The sequence below is a fragment of the Rhipicephalus microplus genome, chromosome 8 (assembly GCF_043290135.1).
Source record: "Rhipicephalus microplus isolate Deutch F79 chromosome 8, USDA_Rmic, whole genome shotgun sequence".
NCBI classification, from domain to species: domain Eukaryota; kingdom Metazoa; phylum Arthropoda; class Arachnida; order Ixodida; family Ixodidae; genus Rhipicephalus; species Rhipicephalus microplus.
Genome location: NC_134707.1, coordinates 9,709,142 through 9,736,898, shown reverse-complemented (window position 1 = coordinate 9,736,898; position 27,757 = coordinate 9,709,142). Strand labels below are relative to the sequence as shown.

Sequence of the window (27,757 nt, the reverse complement as noted above, 5' to 3'; positions counted from 1 at the left end):
GTGATTGTCCAGTGATTCATCTGTGGCTGGCTAAACAGCAAAGGAAAAAAAAAACAATTCTCATGAATGTGCCATCACTGTCGGCATTTTAACTAAATTATCTACGATAAAGCAAATTCACTGTAATGTGCTGGCACATAACCTGCAAGTTTATCATACCTGGTGTTATAAATGCTAATATATTATTTTTTTGGACCTGACGTAAATATGATAAGTTTGTCAACAATATATTTTTATAAATATTTGGTGTTTCAGAAACACTTGTCTTGATAAGAATTTTATTCAGCAGAAGGTGAAATATGAAAATAGAAACGAAACAGATGGACAGGACAAAACGCTCAGTCTTGTGCGTACATACTTTTCCTGTTTACGTATTGCAGCCTCGCGCTGTATAAAAATTTTTCGAATGCATCACTATCAAGCCTACATTGCAATTCTCGTTGATAACAAGAACCTGTAGTACATGTGTCAATTCAGTATATTCCGTTGAATAAATGTTGATTGTTTAAGACATTGCTGAAATTTAGCTTTATGTGTGATGCCGTGCCACTTGAACATTTTGGAACTTGCTGTGCAGCTTGTCATTTCTTGTGCACTTTTGAACTGTGGTGACAAACTTTGTCTTGTGTAGATGGTCACACAGGGGCAGTGCAATGGACACCTGTAATTTGTTTTGTTCCCATCAGAGGCATAGAAATTTTTTTTGGGGGGGGGGGGAGGCAGGCAACTTTTTTTATCAAAACTGGGGGCTTAGTGGCAGGGAAACAAGCACTTTGTGCTCTGTGTGCCATCGTGAAAAAAATTCCAGCTGGTAGGGGGGAGGGGGGGGGGTGCGTGCATGGTGTGCCACTTTCTGGCTATGCCATTGATTCCCATAGCGTATCATTATGTGTTTTTGTAAAAGGATACTGTGCAACAATTCTCTAGAAAGAAAAAAACTTGAATCTGTAGCTTTCTATTTGAAGTAAACAGAACTAATAACATGTAATAATTGAAACACATGAGACTAATGCTCATATAGTGGACGTTGTTATGGGACATTCAGGCGCTAAGTTTGCTGTTTGAAAAAGTTGCTGAAGTTACCAACTGCAGTGGCAAAGTAAATGCGACATTGTAGCTAACCACGTGCATAACCAAGATTGTGAAGTAGTGTTCATTTCAGGGCATTGGAGATGTGTTCCTGGAGCTGATCACCGAACAAATACTTGTGCGCATATTTCGTGAACATTTCAAACGGGGCTCCCCAAGCCCTAGCCAGCTGTGCGAATGCTGTAGAACTACACAAATTCTTAGCCTGGTGAAATGCGTCGCATCACGCAGGCCAAAAACTATTACGGAATGCCATTTGGCTTTTTATTGGCTGTTTTGAAATACTTCAGGGTTCCCAAATGTGTGACATAAGGAGCAACAAGAATTGTCTTCTGCATTCATTGTCGCATCTGACGACCAGTGCCTGCTAACACAACTTGCCATCCGGTGTTCACATCGTCAGCTGCTGGCTGGTGCACATTCAGTACACATTGAGCCCAATGGGGATTGAATTTCTCGTCCGTGCATGTCCTTTTGTACAACAGCTTGGGGGGGGGGGGGGGAATCAAGAAATTTGGTCTGCTGGGGTTATTCTGGATATTGTCAAATTCAAGCATTGGCCAATTACAAAAGTTCAATTATGATTGGCCCAGAGGGCTGTTACGGGCCTTACGGCCTCTATGGCTTAAAATGCCATTATCACAAAACTTGACAAGGTGTGTAATCAATTTACTGGGGTACTGATATGGTGAAATCTGGAAATGATCATATATTAATTGTGCCGTGACCATGTTGATTGTATCCTCGTCAATACATGTCATACATAATAAGGCTATTGCATATTCAACATTATACCGGGAGTAATACATCTTGCGCCAGTTTTATCATTAAAAGCGTCATCCAATGCAGTTAGAAGCTGAGTGACAAGTGAGCAAAACGTGCAATAAGATTATTTATTTATTTATTTATTTATTTATTTATTTATTTATTCATACTGCAATCCCTATTACAGAGATTTTAGCAGGGTGGTTACAGATATAATTTTGACAATGTTGGCACTCAAGATTGCATAAACCAAACAAACAAACAAAAAATAGAACAGCATGATGTGAACAATCAGGTCAAATTTGCTGCAAACAACTCTAAGGATGGCTCCATCACTTGGTTATTAGTTAATCCATTCCACTGAGTTACTGTACGAGGAAAAAAGGAATATTTGAAGCAGTTATTTCGGGACCGGAAAGGGGTTATTGTACGTTGATGCCTTTGGCGGGTGGCGTACCCAGAAGAAAAGGAAATGATGTTGGAAACATCAAGCTTATAATGCCCTTTAATTATTTGGTAAAGAAATTGTAGTCGTATTAAACGATTTCTTTCGGTAACTGAAGGCTCATTGGCACGATTTAGGAGTTCAGTTATAGAGGTGCGTCAAAAGCTATTAAATATAAAGCGGACTGCCTTCTTCTGCACGTTTTCCAATTTAGTTATGTTAGCTTTAGTGAAGGGGTCCCAAACAATCACTCCATATTCTAACACTTGGCGAACGATAGTCCTGTACGCTAGAGTACGCACCGTGGAATTAGAATGTTTTAGAGCTCTTCGAAGGAAGAATAGTTTTCGGTTAGCGTTTGTAATTACGGAGTCAATATGTTTAGTCCAGCTAAGGTCATTGGTAATCCAAATGCCAAGATACTTAATGTTAGTTACCTCAGAAAGGGTGAAACCTGCGGTGGAATAATTAAATAGTAAGGGTTTTTTCTTGATGAAAGAAAAACCCTTACATAGCGGAGGTATTCAAGCGTCTGTTTCGCAAGTAGGGTGGATGGATGGATGAAAAACTTTATTGTACTCCTGAACATGGACGAAGATGTCCTAAAGGATTCCGGGCAGCTCCCACGTAGGATTATGTGTCTAAATGGCGCTTAAAAACAGTCACATGGACATAGAGTAACGTAGTAAGAATCTTTACTACGTTACTCTATGACATGGATGAATAAATGGATGTCTCAGGCTGTGTCTTTTACATCTTAGAGCTTTAGATCATTAGATCATAGTCATAGGACGGTGGACCGGTGCTGTGTTGGTTGCAACTACAAACTGCTGTCCCGTCTACTACCCACCGTCACTACAAATCAATTTTTTTTATTCAGAATGTTTCACAGCTTTTTCCACATTGCTATTTCATCATTAAACACGCGAACTGGCAAGCTCTTTGTTGCCTAATAACAGGTTGCTAAGAAAAACCATCTACTGTAAAAAATTTATTGTCGCGCTTTTTAGTAAGTATTCCGTAAAAGTGTAATTTTTCAATTTGACGGTTACCATATACAGCCAGCAAGCGTAAAAGCGACATCAATATCTTGTCTTGAAGTTGAGCATGATCTTGAGCCAATTTTTTTACGACTATGGTGAGTGGCTTCGTCTTACTACACGAGCCGCGCGCATCCAAGCCACCCGTCAATCCAATAGGTGACGCGTGTTCATAAAGTACGCGCGTCTGTGGTGCGCGCGCGCGGCAAGGCGCTCTTGCGTTCTGTTGTTCACGTGTGTTAATGCAGACGCGTTCAGGCATATTGCAATTTTCCCGTCGAAGAACAACGATGCTGGCGTGAAATGGTTAAAAAGAGAATCTAGGAAAGCGATTCGCAGATTAGCACTGTGCCACGTAGTGTCGAAACGGCTTTTTCAAGATTGATCGATACGTTCTACAGTGAACGGGACACTGTTGTGAGGTGCTAGTTTGGGCCAACACCAAGTAAGTTTTCTTCTTCTTTTTTTTTGAGCAGCTTGTCTCATTTTATTTTGGTTGGGAAGCCCTTCTAACGCCCAAACCACGCTCGGGCTTTGTCATCCCAGACATGGACCTCGAGCCTGGACGATTTTCTGTGATGCCAAACCCGCTTTGCAAACCATTAATGACATCATAAAGCAAGGTCCATATTACATCTTGGCAATAGAAATTGCAGAACTCATTCAGGTTGCTTCAACAAATGGCCATCTTATCACTTTCCAGTGAATTCCCGCGCATTGCGGCGTGATGGGAAACGAAGAAGCAGACGCTGAAGCTAAATATGCCTTAAGCAGTGCCCCTGAAGTACGCATTGCGTTTTCGCGAGCTGACACGAACACCCTGCTTCGCTGCGTGATGCGCAGCTACACACTTCAGTACTGGACCAAACTGGGACGGCGACTTCACAAATGGGACCCGGAAATGAGGTTCCGCATGAGGTCTTAGTGTGGCGTACACCAGACGTTACGCACATAGCATCGGTCGCAGTGACACCGGTCCTAATTGTTAACACTGTGATGTGCCAGAAACATTTGAGCACATATTTGGTGTCTGCCCAGCATACGCACGTGAACGACAAACACTTATTTCTTCTACTGAACTATATCGCAGTAGGTCATTAACTGATGAGACTGTGTTGGGCCCTTTGCCAGACACCAACAGTGCAACTGCAGTCACAAGAGCAGTTATAACCTTTTTGGAAGCAACTGGACTATATGCGCGGCTATAAAATTTGTCTCAGCTAGAAAGAATACTACATACTCACTTCTTTATCTCACCATCGTCATCCATTAATCTTTCTTTTCCCCTTTCCCTTCCCCAAGTGTAGAGTAGCAGGCCGACCTCTCTGCCTTTCTGTAAATAAACCTCTCTCTCTCTCTCTCGCATTCGGGCTAGTTGGTGCTTTGGCATGGCAGTGTTCTGTGGCTTTGGTCAGACAATAGTTTGGAGGCTAAAAGAAACGAGGACAAAAGAAAATTGACCCGTGCCAACAACTCGCTTGTTAGTTCGCAATAGGTCTGTCTTTTCTTCTCTTGGAGTTCATGGTCGAATTCATGGTGAATGCATTGCACCGTGACGGTAGTGTAGTGTGCTTGGCTCAAGGTTGTGCATAGCGTTGGATTGAAAATTGGGGAATTTCGGATTTGAAATAATAAAGAAAGGCTTGGACATTACTCGAGCGCTGACTATCTACTGGAAATTTTAGTGACGGAACTAAATAAAACACATTTAGCTGTACATGCCCCTACAATGCAACATTTAATCCATGGCCAGTAGTTGTGATTTTATTGGATGAAACAAGACAACTTACCCTCAGAGCTTGGCTGTGAGCATGTAGTAAGTTTTCACGGTAGAGTAAAAGTAACGTATATGCCATAAAGAAGGGGCGGAAAAGCTAGCAGTTGTTCTGTCTACGTGCACAACCGTTAAGTGAATCACCTTAAAAATAGGACAGAAACGACATCGCTGCTGGCTTTCATGAAGGAGGTAGGGTGGGGAGAACGTCTGCTGCGCTTGGTTGCAGGAACGACTGAGCGAGTGGGTGTGCGTAAGGTCCCTAGATGAAAGAAGTTTCCAAGGTAGCGTCACTCATTGTTCTCGAGCCGTCCTCCTCACTCCCCTGTTTACCTCTCCTTTTCTCTGCCATCCGCGTCTGTAATTGGTGCATTCCTTGCACGTGATCTTGCAAATGGCTGGTGGTGTTATTTATTGTTATGCAAAAGGTTCAAAACGAGTGCGCATGCGCATATGGCTCTAGCCGGATTCTAGCCGTGACGAAAGACGAAATCGTAGCCAGGACATAAACTAAGAGGAGCTTTTCAGTTGGCGCCAAGTCGACCAAGATTGTTTCGCAGTGCTCGTTCAATGCAATGTTCCGAGTTCTTCAACAATGCTGCATTGCCGTAAAACAACAGAAAACGGTTTCGCTCTCTTCAACTTACCTTGTGCCATCTGAAATGAAGCATGCCGTGAAGTGTAGCTATGAAACATTTCACGCGAACACTTTCGTGCTACGTCGACCACGTGGATCTGCGAAGCGAGCTTATTTGTCGCTTTTTATTGAAACGCCAGAAGCGTGTCTAGTGAATGCCAGTCGTTACAAATACTTGTGCATATGCACGTATACAGAGCAGCTGGAGCGTGTTATCAACGCACCTTCAGAAACATTTCGCACTTGACCAGAACGCGCCATAAAGGATCCGAAACGTCCTGTTTCGGGACACCTCACTGGTAGAACTCTCGCTTTTCAGGAAGATCCGCACACCCCACCAGAATCACCTCGCATCACGATCGTCAAAATGGGCACATTAAAAAAAGAATAGTCATCGCGGTGCTGCTAGTCAAGCATTCATACCAGTATGGCCGTGGTTTCTCCTTGCATGTGCAAAAGCCGGCTGTAATCACTCGTCACAACGTTACGCGCTGTGGTCACTGACGTGATACAGCGGGAAGCGCGTTCACTGTGTCACAGCGCCAACAAAACACATTTGGAGAACTTGACTAGTTACGATGTACGAGTCCGACGCATGACTCCGTGGCTAGTGGTGAGAATATAGAACTGAACATTGTTGCCAGTTGAGTAACGCGCATTCCGCTTGTTTTGTGCTGTACCGTTTACATTCATAAAGGTAACCGTTTATTCTACGACTCATTTTGTTTCATTAACACCTATTCACCGTAGCAACTGAACCCAAACACTCGCTTTTTGATAAAAGTTTTGAGCTTTCTAGGGGGCGCTTAAGAAACATAGGCGAGAAGGAAATGGAAAGGTGTCGCTACCTTGGAAACTTGTTTCATCTAGGGACCTTAGGTGTGCGGCGCAGCGAGAGCCATCTGCCGCCGTGCGTGCCTTGTGGGAAAACCACGCTTCGGCGTTTAAAGGCACCAAATGAAGGAGACGCAAACGCCAGCATCCATGGTAAAAGAGCGTGTTCTATTTCCTTACTGGTCTCATCTTCTTCCTCGTCGTTCTCCGTCTCTTGGTGCGCGCGCTATTCGCGCGGGAGGTTCAAACAATTTCCAACATCCTCCGCGCCCGAAAGTTCAATCGCCCAGCTCCAACGGGCATAAAAGTTGTACTGGCCTCGTAACTTCCGTACCTCCTGCCAAGACAATCTTGCAGGCTCTAACGTGATTATCACTTGATAAGTACACGTCCGTAACTCTACCAACTTTCCAAAAAGTTATGGGCACCTTGTCTTCCTTAATGACGACTACATCGTTAACCTTAAGCTGGTTGCAAGGCTGTACTCGCCTAATGTGTGCACTCCTCAAGCACAAGAGGTAGTCTTTATACCAACGCTTCCAAAAATCAGCCACTATTTGCTGCCTGTACTTCCAATGCTTCAAAGTATCGGAGCGAGTTCCCGACGTTTCAGCAGTATTATCACTAGGCAGTGTAGTAGACTTCCTACCGGTTAGAAAGTGCGAAGGTGTAAGTACAGCTGGATCGGTAGCGTCAGCGGAGAGGTACGTTAATGGCCTAGAATTCACTACGTTTTCTACTTCGGCAAGAATGGTCACAAGCTGCTCGAAATCAAAGCAACCTTTCCCTAGAATTTTCCGTAGGCAGCTTTTAACAGTGCGAATCATCCTCTCCCAAAATCCACCCCACCAAGGACCACGTTCTGCAATGAATTTCCAGGTAATGTGGTTAGTAGAGCAAAAGTCCTGTACTTGGAAGTCCCTCAAAGCTCTGTACATCACTTTTAAGTCGCGACTGGCAGCATGAAAAGCTAGAGCATTGTCGGAATAAATAACACTAGGCAAGCCGCGTCGCGACACAAACCGACGGAAAGCCATTAAAAATGACCCCGCCGTCATATCGGAGCACAACTCCAAATGGATCGCCCGAACGACGGCACACGTAAAAATAACGATATAGGCCTTCACGGGACTGGTTCCTTTCACAAAAACTGGACCAGCAAAGTCAACACCCACAACTTGAAAGGGGTGTGATCTCTTAACCCTGTCGGTCGGCAGTGGTGCGGTAGGGGCTGTTGCAGGTTGGAGCTTGAATCTAGCACACACTTTGCACCTAGAGAGCACTTTTTTCACACACTGGCGGCCCTTAATCACCCAAAAACACTCGCGTAGCTCTGAAAGGGTATCGTTTACACCACTGTGCAGCAGGCGCCGGTGCGTGCGGTCGATGATGAGGTATGTGCAGCGGTGGTCAGCTGGTAGTAGAATCGGGCACCTCACGTATTCTGATGTTTTTACGTTGTCAAGCCGGGTCTTGATTCTTAAAATCCCATCATTGTCCAGGAATGGATGCAGATCACGAATTCGGGATGCCTTAGATAGTGGTTGATTTTTTAACAATGAGGCGAGTTCTATACTAAAGGCTTCCGCTTGCGCATTCTTCATCCATGTAAACTCGCCTTCTTTTATCTCAGGGGCAGTGAGTGGGCCCATCAGACGACGACTGGTGTGCACTCGACAATTGTGAATAAATCTTCGAATCCAAGCTGTGATTCTAACAACTCGTATCCAGCTGCTGTACTTGTCGAGCTCGAAAAGTGGCTCTGCTTGCGAGCATTGACAAGCCAAAATTGTTGTGTCTTCGTCGTTTGATCTACATATTTCATCCGTTGACTCATGAGGACCAGCTTCACTTGCCGGCCACGTTTCTTGGGTACCAGATAGCCAGTCAGGCCCATGCCACCATAAATCGCTAGTACAAAGGTGATGCGCTGATATCCCTCTTGTAACTAAATCGGCTGGGTTTGTCTTTCCAGAGCAATGTCTCCAGCGACTCGGGTCTGTGAGCCCTTGGATCTCAATTACCCTGTTACAAACGAAGGGCTTCCACTTAGTGGCTGTAGACTTGATCCAACTCAAGCAAACTTGGGAGTCGGTCCAGCAGAAGTATTCTATATTTGTGTGTGGCAAAGTATCCACGAGTAGCTTAAGAAGTCGAGCTCCAAGAACTGCAGCGACGAGTTCCAGGCGTGGTAAAGTGAGACCCTTGATTGGAGCGACCCGAGACTTAGCGAGCAGCTGCTGGAGTCGAACCGCTCCAGTACTGTCTTCCACTCGTATGTATGCCACCACTCCGTAGGCACACGGGCTAGCGTCCGTGAATATATGCAGCTGGTGAGTGCTTTTATCAGGGCTGATGTTGTCTAGTTGATACCTCTTGGTTCTAAAGTCTTTGAGGTCTTGAAGTTCGACCGTCCACTTGTCCCACTCGATCTTCAATGTCTCGGGAAGAACGCTTTCCCAGTCGAGTCCTTGCATCCATATCTTCTGAAAAAGTATTTTAACTCGAATGGTGAACGGTGCTAGCAGTCCCAAGGGGTCGAAAATTCGTGATGAAGCCTGAAGCACAGTTCGCTTGGTACAAAGTCCCGCTTTTAAGACTTTCGTCACAGAGTCAAATTTCACCGAAATGGTGTCGTCGGTGTAGTTCCAGGATAGCCCAAGAACCTTAGATTGTGTGACCTGCTCAGCTGACGTCTCTCCTGCTTGCTTGAGCTTCTCTCTTAACAGGTCGCAGTTTGTTGACCACTTCTGCATTTTCATTCCGGCCAGCTCCATTATGGCCTTCGTCTCTTCGTAGAGTTGTAGCGCTTCTTTTGTCGTTGAAGCTCCGAAAACTAGGTCATCGACGTAGAAGCTTGCCTTCAGTTTTGCGGCCGTTACTTGGTAAATTTGTTCAACGTGATCGAAATGGTATTTCAACGTTGCAGATAATAGGAAAGGGCTTGCGGAGGTGCCGAATGGAACTCTGGTCATTCGCATTTCTTGTATTTTTGGCAGTGGTCTGCCTGACATTGGTAGCCCTTCAAACCACAAGAAACGAAGAGCATCTCTGTCTTCTTCTCGAATGCTGATTTGTAGAAACGCCTTCTGCACGTCTGCTGTAATTCCGATGGCGAAAAGGCGAAACCGGATCAAAACCTTGAAAAGGTCGGCATTCAGATTAGGACCTTTTTCGAGTTGTTCGTTGAGAGAACAAGCTCCTGATGCATGCGATGATGCGTCGAAGACTACGCGAAGTCTCGTCGTCGTAGATGTTTCGCGGATTACCTCTCGATGCGGCATGTAGTATAGGTGCTGTGTACAATAAGGGGCATCTTCAACTTTTTCAGCATGACCGTCCACCTCATACTGCCTGATAGCCTTATCGTAGGCTCTCATGGCTTCGTCGTTTGGTGACAGCCGCTTGACGAGTCCATGGAGCCTCGAAAGGGCTACTTTGCGATTGTTGGCCATGTCGACGAGAGGTGATTTCCATGGCAACGCAACTTCATAGCGTCCTTTCCGAAGCTTGGTAGTGTTGTTGAATTCTTCCAAAATATCTGCGTTGCACTGAGACGACGGCGTGTCGGCAATTCCGATAGCATCGAGGTCCCAAAATCTTTGTAATGGGAAGGCGATCTGGTCGTCTTCGTGGGAACCTGTTCGAAGAACACATACTTGGGTGCTTGCTTTGTTACTCGTGCTTCCACCACCAGATAAGGGGCCTTGGAGAGTCCAGCCCATCTTTGTGTTAATGGCGAGTAAGGCAGGGTTTTCTTCATCCCACCTCACTTCACTCGTGTTGGGCATCAACTTCCAAAGCTGGTCCGATCCAATGAGGACACTCACACCTGGCTCACAATCTACACTCGGGTAAACGACTGCGTCAGCCAGATGTTTCCCCTCCGCTGCGATGGCTTGAAGAAGACGACTCTGCCTTGGTGCTTCAATCATCTCCTCGCAAATAAAGGGCACCACTATGGCCTCAATGTCAATGGTTAGGTCGTCGTGCTGACTGCGGAGCGTGATCGTGACCATTTTGAATCGTCGGGTTGGGTCGCTCGCTCTACCAAACGCACTGATGGCGAGTTCGGTCTCGGCAACAGCAGGTAGACTTAGCTTGGAAGCGACGCTCTCAGTGACGAACGTTCGCTGGCTTCCATTGTCGAGAACACCGCGTATATAGCAACAATGAGATGAAGTCGTTACCCAAGCTCGAAAAGTCTGGAGAAGAACATCATTGATGAGTCGGGGAACTGAAGCTCTCTGAGTGGAAACTTGCACCGTAGCATTCGGTTTCTTCTGAGCATTAGTCACTGATGGTGTTTCAGAGCTACTAGCATTGCACATCGAGGAGGCGTGTCTGCGCTTGCATGCTTGGCAGTGCACTCTCCGCCGGCAATTGCGGACCAGATGTCCTTTTGACGTGCACCGGAAGCATCGACCGTCTGTTACAAGTTTGTTGCGCTTGTCGGCCAGAGTCATGTCACTCGTGCAGTCCTCTGTCTTGTGATCGGTAGCAGCGCAGAAAAAACAGGACGAGGGGGAAGATAGTGTCTTGTTTTGAAGAACGGATGCTGTAGGAGTCGCGGACTGCTTCTTGAATGATCTATTTAATACAGGTACGCTGTTGTTCGATGTCGTTGGCAAATTGTTCACTAAAGAACTCTTTTCTCGACATTCAACTTCGATGCGGAGAAATTTCATCAGCTGCTCAAGTTCCTGATCAGATGAAGCCTGGCTCGTTTCCGTCGTGTTCTCCATACTTTCTTTTTTGAAGTATTCTACGACAATGTCAGCTGGTATGACTTTGAGCAGAACTTCATTCAGCATAGCCGCGTAGGATGACTCCGTGATTCCAAGACTACGCAGTCCCCTCCTGTTTAGTTGAACTGTGTCGAAAAGCTTGCGCAGAGCAGTGACATCACTCGCTAATTTCACTGGTTTGAGCGTGCGCAAATTTCCTAAGTACTTCTGCTCAATGACTTTCTTGTTGCCAAACCGACGTTTCAAAATTTCCAGCGCGTCATCGTAACAAGAATCTGTCACCTGAATACCGGCGACGGCCTGAGCTGCAGGTCCATCTAGAAGTGAGGCCAAGTAGTGAAACCGGTCTGTGTTGGACAGCCTTGGGTTCTCGTGCACGGAGTGCAGGAACATATCCCAAAAGGGTTGCCACTTGATCACGTTTCCATCGAAACGAAGAAGCTCCAGCTTGGGAAGTCGTGCGCCGAACTCACGTTGTGGAAGTCGTTCATGCTCGCTCGGTGCACCCTCACAGGTCCTTGCGCCCATGGCTGGAGTTGTAGACGACGCCGGCGTAGCAGAAGTCTTCAGAACTTCAATGTGGTGCTCGAGCAACGCCAGAGTACTGTTAGCGGCGTCATCGTATTGCATGACCACCTCATAGTCGTCTGCCGCCAGGTCGTCAGTGATCAGGGTTTCAACCTCGTTGTTCAAGGCTTTAAGTTCCACGTTGCTGGCGCGTAGGCGGCCGTGCAGCATTCGAAGTCCAGAAAGCTCGAACTCATTGGACTGGAGCACCTGGTTGACCTCGTTGATGATTCTCGTGTTCATCGATCGCCGCGAGGCCCGCTTGCTCTTCGCTCGCTCCATGTCGGTCTAGCTCGCAGCGCAGCTCACCCACACCAGGAATGAAAGGCTCGGGTCGTTGTAGGCTTGATTCCCGGGTCGTCGGCACCAAAAATCGATGTGGGAAAACCACGCTTCGGCGTTTAAAGGCACCAAATGAAGGAGACGCAAACGCCAGCATCCATGGTAAAAGAGCGTGTTCTATTTCCTTACTGGTCTCATCTTCTTCCTCGTCGTTCTCCGTCTCTTGGTGCGCGCGCTATTCGCGCGGGAGGTTCAAACAATTTCCAACATGCCTGTTGGCTCGACGCGCTTGACCAGTGCTGGGAGCTTCGATAGTTGAGTGTGGGCCCGTAAAGGAAACGCGTTACAACTTGCGCACCTGCAAATGAAGCGAAACCGTCACCGAAAAATCCCGTGGTTCAACGTTAAGTCCCTGAAAAAACATAAGTAGCGCCAACTGCGTCTCTTCGCCACTGCCTCCTCTCTCAGCAGCTGCAGCAGCGCCCAGGGGAGGGTGGGCCGGTGTCGTGGAAGCAGACAAGATGGTGCTTGCACTACCAAGGCTACGAAAAAGGGGGAGAGGAGGAACCTGCACACTGACACGAATGGCGCTACTTTAGTTATAACTATTCGAGGGACTTTGGTTCAATGCGGTTCAACCAAACTTTTTGAACGATCCTAGCAACTACCGCAGAAAGCATGGCACGGTCGTGTCACACGTAGAAAGTAATCGCTGCACTGTCCACATCTCGACGTGTGCATCTCTTTCACAATGCCACGGTGGATGCGCCCTTCCCCTTGCGAAAAAGTTGCGAAAGGCTTCTTGATCTCGGAGCCTTTTCCTCTGGTGGTAGCAGTTGCATGACCTCCTTTAGAGCAGATGTCACGGCCCCTAGCAAAACACCATAGAGCAGTGCCGGAGAGAGGAAAAGGGGGATTGCCGGCACACAAGCCACACCGAGCTATGGAAAGGTGTGTGTGGGCGAGGACAACACACTGACACTGTGCATGTTCGTTGCTGTGACGACACCGGCATTGTGAAATATTGAGCACATAACGCTAATGTTGTGTACCACTGGGAAATTCCGAGTGGCAGTCAAAATCCCGAAGTGAGCACTGGGATCGCATTAAACCAAATTCGCTAGGGACGCACATGACCCGCGTGAGCTTACTCCGAAAGATGATGCACACGGTCACGTAAAGTGGTCTCAGAAATTATTCATGCTTCCGCTCCGTATGTTGCCTGCTAAAAAAGTGGGACCAAGGTCACGAGGTACAAGCAATCTGGCGTGAAGCGAGTTGTTATGAAACAACCAGCGGAACGTGCAAACCCTCTCTAAATCAACTAGTGAAATATCGATTCGCTGCCATGAAGCAAGGAAAATATTGTTCCTAACAGACCAGTGAAAAACGCCAATAATCCGAAACTCAAACATTTCTCAAACGTTCTTGCTGTTTTCGAAATGCAAGCTGCTTGATCTGGAAACAACTTTAGCATCAAGTAAAAGAATCTTTTCTATTCACTCTGATTTTTTTCACAAGCTTGCATAGAGTTCTTTCACGTATAAGTATGTGATATGCGCAAGTAAGACAGACTAAAAGGGAGATGCATACAGGAGGCACACTTACACTGTGCATGTCCCTTTTTGTCCGTCGGTCATGTCCGTTGCACCTAATTTTTATAATCATGCAATACCAACATGCCAAGTTGTTCGCTGTTATATTCCTTTGACATTATGCATCTTTTCTCATTTCTTTCTCTTCCTTTTTTTTTCCTCATTGAAAACCAGAGTTTCGCACCAGCAGAGACCAGAACCTGACACATTAGCCATGGGCTATTGGGAAGACATGAGGGATGCCATCGAAAAGATGGGCGACCCGTACGTGTTCTCCAATAGCGAAGACCTGGTCGTCTTAAAGCTAAACAAGCCTCTACCGGGTAGTTCCTTCATCCCTCAGCAACTGACTGTCGACCCTAGCCGCACGATGCTCACAACGTGCTCGGCAGGCTTTATGAGCTGCCAAAGCTTCCTCGTCAAGCACTCGTATTCTACGATACTCTTCTCAGGTTTGCCTGAGATGAAGCCAATGAAAGGAATGGTCGTTGCCGCCAGGAACGTTGTCTCGAAGGCACAGGAGCTGATTATTGTGCACAACAGGCAAGTTTTCTTCTCAGCTGTGGTCTCCTTTTTCAAGTTAAGCTTGTATTTTCTCAAAAGTGTCATTTGTGTGGAAACTGTGACTATAAAAAAAAAGGCACACGTGTGAATAAATGCGGCCTTCGATGGTGTGGTGGTCACATGCTTAATTATATGTGCCGCTTTTCACTGATCCTTTCTTTCTCATTTTTGGCCTTGCCTTGGGCAGTCCGAAACCATTACCCACCTTCCATCCATTCCTGTCCAAAGCCATAGAATTCAGAGCACAAGTTTACTAATTAATTGAGCTTACTTACTCATTTAGAGATGGCACATAATGCAACTAGAAAACACTTGCAGGAATTGAACCATGAAAGAGCTTGTAGAGCTGTGCCCAATTACAGACTGCTTTGACTGCGTTGCATTTTCAGGAGGGACCTGACAGTGGATTGCAGAGGATTAATGAGACGTTGGTTGTTGAGGCTGGCCCGCTGCCTTTGCGCGGGCTTTCCCGCCTTTTCTGCCGTTCTCATGTCCCGACATGTCTGCCCTCCTTTGCTGTCTGCCGCGCTGGGAAGGGCGGAGTGACGTTTAACTCCCTCACCCGGTAGCGGCTGTTGACTGTGGCGCCGCGCGTGGAGCCTCTCGAGAGGTTTTCGCGCACTGCGTCAGGGGCAGGCAGTACTCTCCGGGACAGCAAACGGTGAGCCACGCCGTCCGTCGACTCCCGTCGCTCGGGGGCTTGTTGGACTTCGCTGACGGCGCCTCGCGCCCGAGGCGAACGCTCACCTTTTGTTGCCCCACTGCGTACTCACGGCCGAAGGGCGGTACGGTGTCCTAGTGCGTGGCCTCGCTACGCCGACTCGTCTCCCTTCAAAGCAAACGCGAGGGCCTTTGCCCTCGCTCGAGCAACCGGGCCTTTGTTCCGGTGTCTCCGTGGATCACCTTTACCGCGGAGACGTACTCGTGGCACCCTTTGCAATACTTTGTGCCCGTGGCGTGGATAAGCCTACTTGCTTTCCCGCCGCGCCTTTTTGCAACGGGCTGTACTGCGTTTGGTGTTGCCACAATAAAGTGTTGCGACTTTGAGCAGTATCGTGTTCTCGCCACGGCGACGGTTAACGCGTGCCCTGCGACTCGCTAAGACCGGACCCACGCTGGTGGCCGTACTCCTTCGGGATACGTGTACACCACAGTGTGGCACAAGTGTGTTGTTGAATTCGGTTTATGATGAAGTATTACATGACTGACTATAATAATTAGATGGATATTTACATTGTAATTACAGTTACTTGCTGTAAAACATACGATAATATATTTTCTTACCCTGCACTTTTTTTTTTAATTTGATCTCTGGATCCTTGACATCATATTGTGTAAATTTTACCATTTATAGACATTCGATCATAATGCATGTCTTCAACTTTAGACAAAAAATCCTAATGTTGCCTCATGGTCTTGAAGCTTTGACATGAGCCCCATGTTACTATTGAGTGTTGAAAACGGCTAGGGCTTCGCAGGGACCGGATGGCCGACCTAGTGTCGTGGTTCACCATGCTCACTAGGCTGATCCTGTACCATGACCTGATGCTGCAGTTGGATAGCTCGGACGAGGTGCAGGTGCTGTCGCACCCGTCGCACCTCCACCAGGTCTGGGGCACCACGCCAGCAGTCGGCACCGAAGAGCTCTTCCTCTGCCCCCAGACGCTCACCATGCTGCTTGCAAACTGTCCTTCAGTAAGAGTGTCCTTTCGTGTTTGTGTTTTTTTACATAAACGGGGTTGTACCCAAGCAAGCGTTGGCAGTGAACAATCTGGGTGCGTAGAAGTTGTACTTCTGTGCTCCGTTTTGAGATGGGGAATGCTGCAAACGCTGTGACAAAATCGATCACTGCTAGCACAGGCAGCGGCAAACTGGCAGGTAAAGAACTTGATTGGATCAAATAAATCCTGCTCAAATTTAAAATAACATGACTACAATCAGTTACAATGTAATAAATAATGTAAGCTCTACCCACAGTCGTCGCTGTCTTTGCATAAATGCCCCATTCAGAGCATTTACTCATTTCAGTCACGTCAAGCACCTTTCGCATACTTGAGGTAGGTGACTTTCTCATACAAACACATGTTCGTATTGCTGGTCCTCGATGGAAAACTTGAACTTCTTGGTAAATTTCGGCAAAGATTCTGATGTCACTGCTCAGCTGAACGCAATACTAATAGTAGAGACAATGAAGTTTTGATTCTGAATATGCTGCCAACCCTTCATATTGCTGCGTGCATAGCTGCATTTAGCGGCGAGATAGCGACGACAACGAAGAACGCGGATTTGCTCGAGAGGCGCAGCGCAGCAGAGTGAAGAAGACGACAATCTTAGCGGCCTTCTCTGAGAGCGTCTCTACAAGTCCCACTGTCCGTGTTTTTAAATAAACCCCCTGTCACTTATAACCCGCGACAATATCTTCCCGTAAAATATACGAATTTCGACCGCGCTTACGATTTGACGAATCTTACCTGAAATTTCACAAAAGATATTTCATTTCCGATTAAAACAATAAAACTAGCAAAATAGCGTGGTCTCCGCGATTGGCTACGGCACATTGCCGTAGCTAGTCGCGGAGGCCACAAAAACGGCATTGTGCTCTATTCCACCACCAGGAGAGAACAATATGTATTGGTGTTATCACATATCTGCCAAGTCTCCCCCATTGTCCAGGAAACTCTCGGATTTTGATGGTTTCTTCCGTTTGTACGGTTGTCATAAAAATCCCTGGATATCTAAATTTGTGTGCGAGATGTGGCTGCATTGACAAAAGTGCTGGTCAGTCCGTTCCAGGCTCTTTGGGAGCCCACCGCATTTTGTTATAAACGAATTTGAGAGGCGTTCATCTAAATGTACAGAAGAGTCTCAGTGATGCAAAGCTGCAGTGAATATGAATTGGTGAAACTCTCCTGTCAAATTGTACCGAAACTGTCAAACGAAGGCCAATCAAAAGCAGCGTGCTCGAACTTCAGAAGTACCCGTGCGGCCAGCGCATGTACTATCTTCTACAGTGCGCATGGTTGTCGTTGCCATAATTGCTGTGGATGAAACCGCGGTACTTCGGCACCATTATGTATGGTGACGACGTTACTGACAGAACTCCGAAAGTGTGCGCACGGCCAACGCTCGACCGATCAAAGCAACACTGCTTTCCGCAAGCCACGGCAGTTGTGATCATAGATAGCATACAACGACTTAGTTTTCAAGGCATGTGGATTTAAAAAAAAAAAACGTTTACCGCAACCATCGTGGCGCTGCGATAACAATCTATGAGCTCGGCGGACACGTGGCTGGCGCAGAGGTAGATTAAAAGAGGTAAAGACGTAAAAACGACTAGAAGCGTTTTGACATTCCTGACCTAAGAATCTAGTTGCGAGCAAAGCCAAAGCTTTGACCCATGCTTTCGTGGCAGCCAGCTGCGCCGTCTCGTCCGTTCACGTGTGAAGACATACGTGAGTTGTTTTAACGGAATCGATTTTTCGGCTATAGTTATATTGATGGCGCAAAATTTAGGAAGCATTTGCGCTCCCCTTTTGAGACTCTCACCTTAGTGGGAAACCCTACCCTCGTGTGTTCGGCCACTGCAAGCCATTATGAGACCGCAACGCCCATGTCTGCGCTTGCGTTTGGGCCCCCCCCCTGTTTTCTGCAATGTTTTTTTCTTTTAGTGGCAAAAATAAGGGGGGGGGGGGGGGAATAATTCAGCGCGCCGATATCACTTATGGCGGCAAAGCATGATTATGCCTGTCGCTAAAGGCAAATCATTCACCCCTCCCCCCTCTTGCCCCCCCTTCCACGCTCGTGTGGTTTACAAATTTCCCTGTTGCCAGGTTGGCAGGTATTTGTGTTAGCGATGAAGTACTCATGGTTAAACGAAAACTACTTATCACGACTCCTTTGCACTAAAAGACGGCAGGCGCACCATAGCTCCGGCGGTGAAGTTCGTATTTATTCTTAGGTTGTAATAAACTATAGCGCCAAGGAAGGGAAAACGAGTGTTCACTTCGTCGGTGAACACCCTGAAGATGTGGTCACAGGGCAGTTTCATATCTAAGAGAAAATTTGTTTGCCTTTGGTATCATGTCAAAAGGAAGGCGGTCTTGCTGTCCTTCATAAGAACTTTGTACAAATGCAAGGCTTCTGAAGCTGGAAGTATTTCACTAATGGCCTGATGTTTTTCCAAAAGATGCGAAAAAAAGTGATGAAGGTGCATCTAACCCTTGTGTGTATTGTTATGTGTCACTTGTGTCACTGGCTTTGTCTGGCTGTAAAAGTGCAACCTTTTTTCTCTCGTCCTCCTATTTTCGCAGTGACAGTACTTACAGTAGAAAATAAATTTTGATTGATTGATTGGTCGATTGAATAGGGCTCATAGCTATATGATCACTACACATTGACAGTTCAAATTTCTTCGGACTTATCCAATATTTGGGCAAGTTGAAGATTCACTTCTGTAATGTAACGATGAAACCACATCTTAAAACTTTCAAGTTGCAGCAAAATGTTTCCACGGGATCCGGGGAAAAGCCTCTTAAGTAGTGTCTACCTTATGCAAAAGTGTCGTATACAATAAAGTACACTTCAGAATCCGTGACTTATGTTAGCTTATGCAGAATGGCTTGGAAGTGTGAAATTGTGATTGCTTGATTGCTCCGTGTATGCCGAAGCCCTTTCGTAGTATTTTCCTCGCTCTGCACTTTCACTTAATTTTCGCAGCTGTCGGAGCTTCAAGCACCCCTGCACGAAGCCATCATGCTTACAGACCGGTTTCAAGCAAGGTCGCCATTTTTTCCGCCCGTGTTCGACAACTGTCGGGAGCTGACCTTGGGCTCCTACCTTCGGCGAAGCACGCGCAGCGCAACTATGATGGGCACCACTAGCCTGCCTTGCATCAAGAAGGCGCACGAACTGTATCCAAACCTCGAGCAGTTGCAGGTAAGTTGTGCCTCGTTCGTGTAACCTGCACTTATAGGGACACTAAAGAGCAAGACATTTTTTTCGCGTAATAGTTAAGTGCAATTTCAGAATTTAAAAAAAAACACTTTTACCATGGCACTACGCTTGGTAAAACGTGCGTAAAGAAAATGCAGGTTTTGTGGAATTAGTGGGCAAACAAGGTTGTACTGTTGAACCCCTCTATAAGAGACGAATGGGTATAAAACACCAGTGTGCCTACAGTAAAATACGGGTAAAAAATGCATACGAGGTACCCTGCTTTTAACAGACCTGTCATATAAGAGACAAGAATTGGTGCCCAGAGGACGCCTCTGTAGTTTCATTTTTAAATTTCACTCCGAAACTTCTGCACGTGACGTCGTGAATTTCAAAATGTATTTTTCGTGTCTTCGCAACATGGGCTCAATGAAATTTTCAGAAACTCCCTATGCGAGGTTTGTGGCACCCACAGGGGACTGTGTACTTCACTTTTTATCGATTGGAAACTGCGAAAGACCCAGTAGACACCTTCGAGATTTCTTACGTCATGGTGTTTGGTGCAAGAATCTCAAGGTGGCATCTGCACCCGCATTTTATTTCTCTGTGTTTTCTCGCTTACGTAGCATTGTCTTGCCGTATGAGTGGGGCTTTCGGGACTGTCATATTGCACTTTACCAATGCACAAAAAGCCTTTTTTTCTCTTCAGTGTCTTTTTAAGGGGCCCTGCTACTTTTTTTTTTTAACTCTTGGTAGCAGTGAAGTGTGTTTAGCATTGAATACTGAGGTAATTGTGAAAAGAATAGGAAAAATTGGGTTGCTAAAAAAAGATTAGCTATGAGAGTTCAAAATGCGACTGTACAGTGAGAAAAAGCAACCCCTTTTGCATTTTATTTTGCCAATAGCGTCACTGCCTGTGCATGTTCTTAGAGCTAGTCACACTATGTTTGCATTATGCCTAATTGCTTAATAATTCACTATTATTCAGCCGACTTCTGAAGCAATGAATTCTAATTAAAAAGTTGTACAACAGTTTGCAAAATGTCTGATTAGATATTTTTTTAATCTCTTATTAAGTGTTTCCTGTATTTCTGCTTACTGCAGATGGCCAGGAAAAGCAAAACAACTATGTCACATGACAGGCCGGCTTGCACGATTTAATTGCAATGCTCTTTAACGTTCTACATAGTGCAAACAACCGTATCGCTTTTCCTAGATGCTGAGCGAGCTCCCGTGTGGTGCACGCTGATTTAGGATACTGACGTGATTAAACTGAAGTGGTGCACTTGCAAGGGCATGCCTTTATCATGCTCCAGAAGGCCCGTTTTAAAATATTTCGCTTAGTATGAGCCATGTTTGTACTACAACCATGTCTGAAGCAAGAGAGCTGTTTGTTACAGCTGGATGAAGTTTCGATGAGTCGCTAGATTTGTTCAAGGAAAGAAGGGTGTGCTTTGCTGATTTTGCCCTAAATTGCACCCATGTTTGAAAAGGCAATCTTTATTGTACACAAGTTTTCACTCCCGAGTAGCCTCAAGCTTGGCATGTGTGCAACCCTTTCTGCTACGCGGAACACTTTTTTGGTTGCATTTTAACTCGGGCACTGATGTAATCATGGGTTCAGCAAGCATTCGTTTCAGCTGAATTTCCCATTCAATTATAATGGCAGAGCCTGAGCAGCCAAGGGACTCTGTGAGTGAGCGCTAAACTCTGGCATAGAGCGACGCCTCCGTATCCGTGATTGAAATGCAATCCACACAGTCGGAACAAGCGTGGATACATGGAGGAAGCCGAAATCCTTGGATTGCCCAGAATACCTGTTCCATTCCGCTAATGCTGCTGTCAAATTAGGTTGAATAACCACTCGTACGTAGTAGTTTCAGTGTCGATGACACGATCCGATCAACTGCTCGTGCAGGAACTGGAGCTTCCTTACTCGCAGCTGTCGCAAACTATGCGACACCAACGGTGCCACCAAGGGTGCGAATGTGTTAAAGGGAGTACATCATGCCAAGTTCCAATCCACTCAGCCGATTTCGGCAAAGCAACTTTTATTGCTCCTCGTAGTCGCTCCTTCTCTGAATCCACTCCGACTCTCACACTCGAACACTTGACTCTCCCCCTCACTCTGCCATTAAAACACATTTTCCCTGAAAAGAGCAGAAAAACTTGTTTCGACTCCATCATTGGAATTCAAAGTCAGTAAAGCAAAATTGAAAGAAGCCTCGCCTATTGTCGGGTGCATTAAAGAAGCCCAGGGGGCCCAGATAAATACCCAGCCATGCGCTTCACCACTCTTCACAATCTTGCTTTGCACTTTAAAAACGACATAGAGACTGATTACCAATTTTTATGGTACCTGTTTTTTTTAGTGTTATTAAAGGTTATTGGTCTAATCACAAAATGGTAATGTGAAAAACACCATGAAAAATTCATCATTAAAATTTTCTATCTTTGACGACTACGAAGTCGTATACACACAATGCATGCTGCAAACTGTAGAAGGTGAACATGAGGGCGGCTGTGCGACCAGTTGTCGCAAAAACAGCCCCGCCTCTCAGCGTAAAAGTTTTGATTTTACCCCGTAAGCAGCACAGAGTAGAGCGAGAGTGCGTTCAAATATACATTCTAATTTAGAGCACTGATTGAGGACGCTTGAAACTCATCACTTTTAATTCAGTCTTTTGATTTCCACCAGGATTTAATCGCACTTTCTGGCCAGTTTTTCTGGCCAGTTGTCAGTCCCCTCAAAGGGCTCGTAAACCACCCAGAGGTCGAAATTCAGTTGTGTTAGGGAAATTGTGCACGAGTATACGACAAACGTGGGGTCGTGAGAATTTTGCGAAACTGTGCCGTAATAGCGGAGTTACGCGCGTTTGAATATCGAAACTGCAACAATCCCTCCTTTCGCTTTTTCCTGCGCTACCCTTCATGGTATCCTCTCTCAAGTTTGCCCTCTCGCCGAGCGCCCCGATCTCGTGTGGCATACGTCATCGCTGACGTGCTGCTTGAAACACAGTCTACTTCCGGTTGCAGCGACTCCGTCTATCGACTCCGCCAGCTGCGTTGCAGCTGTGTGCTTGCCAGCGAACCGCGACTGATGCGCCTATACGAATCGTGTTGGTATAGACCCTGTGTTGCGTGCACACCTTCAAAGGATCGCCAACACGATTTACCCGTATGGGGACGCAGCGTGCCAGATAACCTCTGCACGAGATGAGGAGCCTCCGCCAGCACGAAGAGCTGCTTGCAGACTGACCGGAAATCATAGGCTCTTGTTAGAGCAATCACAGCATATTTCAATTGGGGCCTCATGCAGAGGCACAAAAGGTCCTGAAAGAAGGAGAGATTGTTTCTTGGAATTTGTAGCGCCGGCGGCTCATAACGCTGCCACATGTAGAATCATTGATCATGACGACATTCTGTACGCAATGCATGTGTTTACTTGCAATGTTTGAATAAATATCGGAGGTGGTTTAGTGGCAATTTAAATGTGCAATTTTGTTCAACTCCTGACGCAGGTCTCGACGGTAGACCGGAACGTCCTCACCTTCGTACCAAAGTTCTCCCGGCTGAAGCGCCTTGCCATAATGTATGGCGGCCGAGGTGGAATGTGTCCCTTCTCCCCCTACATCACCGACATGCTGCAAGCGCTTCACCTGACACACCTGACGATAAAATTCTTCAAGGGCATACTTCTGTCTACCATTGCCCGTCATTGTCCAAACCTCGAATGCCTCTCTTTTTTGGACTGCAACCTCAGCGACGAGGCTGTCCAACCTGGCTCGTTTACGAAACTGAGGTCTCTCGCCCTCAGTGACTGCAACATGGACAAAGCATTCTTCACCCTTCTCAAAGACGCCGAGGGCCTCACCGACCTCCACCTCGACGGCGGGTGGGGCATCGCGTTGTACATCAAAGGCCCAGCAGAGCCGTTGCAGCCGCGGCCGATCCACAGGAAGATGGAGTTTCTCAATCTCGACACAAACTGGTCACTGAGGGCATTGGACGTGTCGCCCGAGGAACTTCGCAGTTTTATTGATTCAATGCCAATGCTCAGGCGCCTGAGCACGGACAGCTACGACATTCGACTGTGCATGCAGAACTATTACCGGCACGTGAAGCTGTTGTGGCCTACGTGCACGACCTGCATGGCCGAGTTTCCGAAGGTCAACGTTGTGCAGGATTATATATGGCACTCGCTGCATATTGACAATAATGAAGACGGTGATGACACGTAACTTCAAAAAGAAATCTGTGTCCCTTTTTCGCTGAGGACAATCAAAACCGACTGTGTTGGCGAGTACAATGAACAGCATCACAGTAGCACTGTGGATTATTCTTGAAATGCCTTCACAATTATGTACAGGGCTAACTTATGCAAGGTGAACACCTCATCAGTTGTAAAGTCAGTAAAACTAGAACATATTCTTCTTCACAAGAAAAATGTCTGTTATATGACGGTAAAGTATGGTGTTGGCTCACGGTGTAGTCATCCAAAATATGAAATAAAGATGACCTTGTATGAGGTCTAATACTAATAAGCTGTGAATGATTCTCTACATAAATTTTGTGAAGTGCAGACAGATGTGTAGCATGCAGGGAACAAAGAGATTAACGATTAATTGTCCCTCTGTATGTTCCTGACATGCGAGTAGCATGTGTGCCTACTAAAGGGTTTCTGGGCTGATGAATTCAAATCGTGCTAGTCATTAGGCTGCTGTAAGAGTAAATGACTAGTGCTGATATCCAAGCCTGGTACCTTGTGCCACGTTCCATTTCCCAAGTTTTTGTTGTCGTCCCGAAGCACCACACGATTCTCAGCGCGGGCCGCGCCTGCAGTTTTTGAGAAGGATCCGGACTGTAGTAGATCATTTCGATAAGATCACGCCCACTGCGCGAATGGTACAGATTGTTCTGGAACCTACGCCACCGCCAGCGATAACGCTAGAACATTCGACGGCAAGAGTATAAATGCCGACGCGCTTCGCCGCTTGTCAGTTGTTGGTCGAAGGCCGACGCTCCGTTCGCCGCTATCAGTCCGAGACTGCTATCTGTGCGAGACTGCTGCTGTAATTGGACTTTTCGTTTACCGGGCACAGGTTCGCCCAAATAAACAATTATATCCCAACACGAAGTCTCCTGTCTTCGGCCACGTCACGACCCCGTGACATCTGGTGGAGGTGCTGCTTCGTTCATGTACCGGACGCTTCCGTCAAGCCGTGAACCCAGCCCACGTCGCGGAGAAGACACCGACGCCAACCAGGAGCAGCGAACAAGCCGCCGACAGCAAGGGCTACCACCGGAGTACGGGCTTCTAGAATACAACGCGCGGAAGACAAAGGCCATGACCGCGACTGCAGCGACAATGACAACCGCCGCATCCCAGCCCACGATGGTCATACATCAACCCAGGGAACCACCAATTTTCCATGGGTCATCGTTCGAAGACCCGGAGTCCTGGCTAGAAACATACGACCGTGTGGCCGCCCTCAACCACTGGGACAACAAAGAAAAGCTCCGTCGTGTGTACTTTTACCTGGAAGACACAGCAAGGACCTGGCTAGAGAATCGTGAGTCCACGCTCCGAACATGGGATGTCTTCTGCGGCGCATTTCTGCAAACGTTCGCGAGCGTCGCTCGCAAAGAAAGGGCCGCTGCTCAACTAGAGACCCGGGTTCAGCTACCAAATAAGAAGGTTGGAATTTTCACAGAGGAGATGACCCGCCTATTTCGTCACGCTGACCCAGACATGCCTGAGGAGAAGAAAGTTCGTTTCCTCATGCGAGGGGTCAAACAGGAGCTCTTCGCGGGACTAATGAGGAATCCACCGAACACCGTCCAAGAATTTGTATCCGAGGCGACCACCATCGAAAAAACCCTTGACATGCGCACCAGACAGTATAATCGTCGCCTGATTTCAGAATGCGCTGCTGCTCAAACCAGTGACTCCGAAAACCTGCGTGAAACGATCCGAGCGATCGTGCGAGAAGAGCTGCGCAAACTGTTGCCTTCGGCGCACCCTCAAGTGGATTCGATCGCCGACATTGTGCGAGAAGAAGTTCGGCAATCACTTCGAATTCCCCAAACACCACTGCCCGAGCCAGAAACTATGAGCTACGCCGCTGCAGTGCGCCACAACGCTCCTCCCCGTCCACGCCAAAACGCCGCCCCGTCGCACTTCTGTCGCCAGACACCACCGCCGCCACCACCCCCACCGACGACCTACCGTTTACCAGCGGGCCAGCGCAGTGCGCCGAGGAAAACCGACGTTTGGCGCACCCCTGACCACCGCCCACTGTGCTACCACTGCGGCGAGGCCGGGCACACTTACCGCCGTTGCCAGTACCGACGGATGGGGCTGCGTGGCTTTGCTGTCGATGCACCACGTCCGCAGCCAGGGGAACGGCCACGTGACATCGCCGACTACCTGACAGGAACTCAATGGACACCCCGAAGTCCTTCCCGTTCGCCGTCGCCCAGCCGCCGCATGTCACCGCACCCCCGGCAGTACTCCGGCCCAACGCGGGGCCGGTCTCCTAGCCCGTATCCGGGAAACTAAGAGCAGCAACCGGTGGAGGTGCGGTTGCTGTGCGACGAACTACCGAAGCTCCTCCGACGACGCCGCGACGGAGCTTTCCGAACACAATGCCAACCAGGCAAAGCCCTGACGGCGAAAGCTCACTTACCGGAGGTGGCCTGACGACGCAACATGGAAGCAGCGGATCAAGCCGACGCAGCCGTGACCCGACGCCACGCCCTAACTGTAATGCGAGACGGCGAACTAGTGACCTCGACGTTCTTATCGACGGCCAGAGTGTGACCGCTCTCGTCGATACTGGAGCCGACTATTCTGTCATCAGTGGGTCGTTCGCCGCGAAGTTAAAGAAAGCTAGGAGAGCTTGGAAAGGCCCTGAAATCCGCACAGCCGGAGGTCATCTCGTAACGCCTGCAGGAATCTGCACAGCGAGAGTCACCATTAGCGGCCATATTTATCCTACAGACTTCGTAGTCTTACAGCGTTGCTCGAGAGATGTCATCCTTGGCATGGACTTCTTATGCCTCCATGGTGCTGTCATCAACCTAAAAACAAAGTCGATAACGTTATCCACACAAGAAGCACTACCGCCGCGCACGTCGTCAGGACACCATGCCTTGAATGTGCTGAAAGAACAAGTCACCATTCCGCCTCGCTCAAGCGTCATTATTTCAGTCGGCGCTCCTAAATCACCTGACTTGGAAGGCGTCGTTGAAGGCAGTCAGCATCTGTTGATCACCTGAAATATTCGCGTCGCCAGAGGAATTGCAGAGCTGCGGGGAGGCAAAGCAACGGTTATGCTCACGAATTTCAGCAATGAGTACAAACATGTGAACAAAGGAACAACGGTCGCATACATCGAAGAAATTGTCGAAGCCACTAGTGCTTTCGCCCTCGCCGATTCTGCGGAACCTGCTCAGAGAAACCAAGCCCCTCCCATAGCCTTCGACGTCAATCCCAGACTTCCGAACGATAAGCAAGAACAGCTCAAGGCCCTGCTCCTGCAATACGAAGATTGCTTTTCGTCATCATCGAAAATTCGGCAGACCCCAATCACGAAACATCGAATCATAACCGAAGAAAATGCCAGACCACTCCGTCAGAGTCCGTACAGGGTTTCGACGCGAGAACGTGAGGCCATGAAGAGACAAGTTGATGAAATGCTGCGAGATGACATTATCCAGCCATCCAAGAGTCCGTTGGCATCCCCCGTGGTGTTAGTGAAGAAAAAGGATGGGACCCTACGTTTCTGCGTTGATTATTGCCGCCTGAACAAAATCACAAGAAAGGACGTGTATTCTCTCCCACGAATAGACGACGCACTTGATCGGCTCCATAACGCCAAGTACTTTTCGTCAATGGACCTCAAGACTGGCTATTGTCAAATCGAAGTCGACGAAAGAGACCGAGAGAAGACGGCGTTTATAACACCGGACGGCCTCTTCGAGTTTAAGGTGATGCCCTTCGGCCTTTGCTCAGCGCCTGCAACTTTTCAACGCGTTATGAATACAGTACTGGCAGGATTGAAGTGGCAGATTTGCCTTGTGTACTTGGACGACGTCGTCGTGTTTTCCTCGAGTTTCGACGAGCATCTTCGGCGCCTTGAAGCTGTACTGCAAGCCATCAAGACTTCCGGACTCACACTGAAGCCAGAAAAGTGCAGGTTTGCGTATGAGGAGCTCTTGTTTCTGGGGCACGTTATCAGCAAGTCTGGAGTTCGTCCCGATCCACGGAAAACAGCCGCCATCGCCGACTTCCCGCCGCCCACTGACAAGAAAGCCGTGCGCTGATTTCTGGGCCTGTGTGCTTATTATAGGCGGTTCGTGAAAAACTTCGCCCGCATTACCGATCCTCTCACTAACCTTACCAAGGTCGACGTGGAATTTAAGTGGGAAGCGCCGCAGGAACACGCTTTCCAGGAGCTTAAACATCGCCTCCAGACGCCTC

The 27,757-nt window shown here is 47.5% G+C and overlaps 1 protein-coding gene across 1 annotated transcript; it reads left to right on the top strand.

Annotated features, from left to right (window-relative positions):
- Nucleotides 1-3,506: 3,506 nt before the first annotated feature.
- On the top strand, nucleotides 3,507-23,816 carry LOC119164093 (uncharacterized). The gene is made up of 5 exons (XM_037416199.2): nucleotides 3,507-3,784; nucleotides 13,951-14,319; nucleotides 15,819-16,035; nucleotides 19,057-19,275; nucleotides 22,794-23,816. The coding sequence occupies exons 2-5, from the start codon at nucleotides 13,991-13,993 to the stop codon at nucleotides 23,511-23,513; spliced, it is 1,485 nt and encodes a 494-aa protein (XP_037272096.2). The 5' UTR covers nucleotides 3,507-3,784; nucleotides 13,951-13,990; the 3' UTR covers nucleotides 23,514-23,816.
- The last annotated feature ends 3,941 nt before the right edge of the window (nucleotides 23,817-27,757 follow it).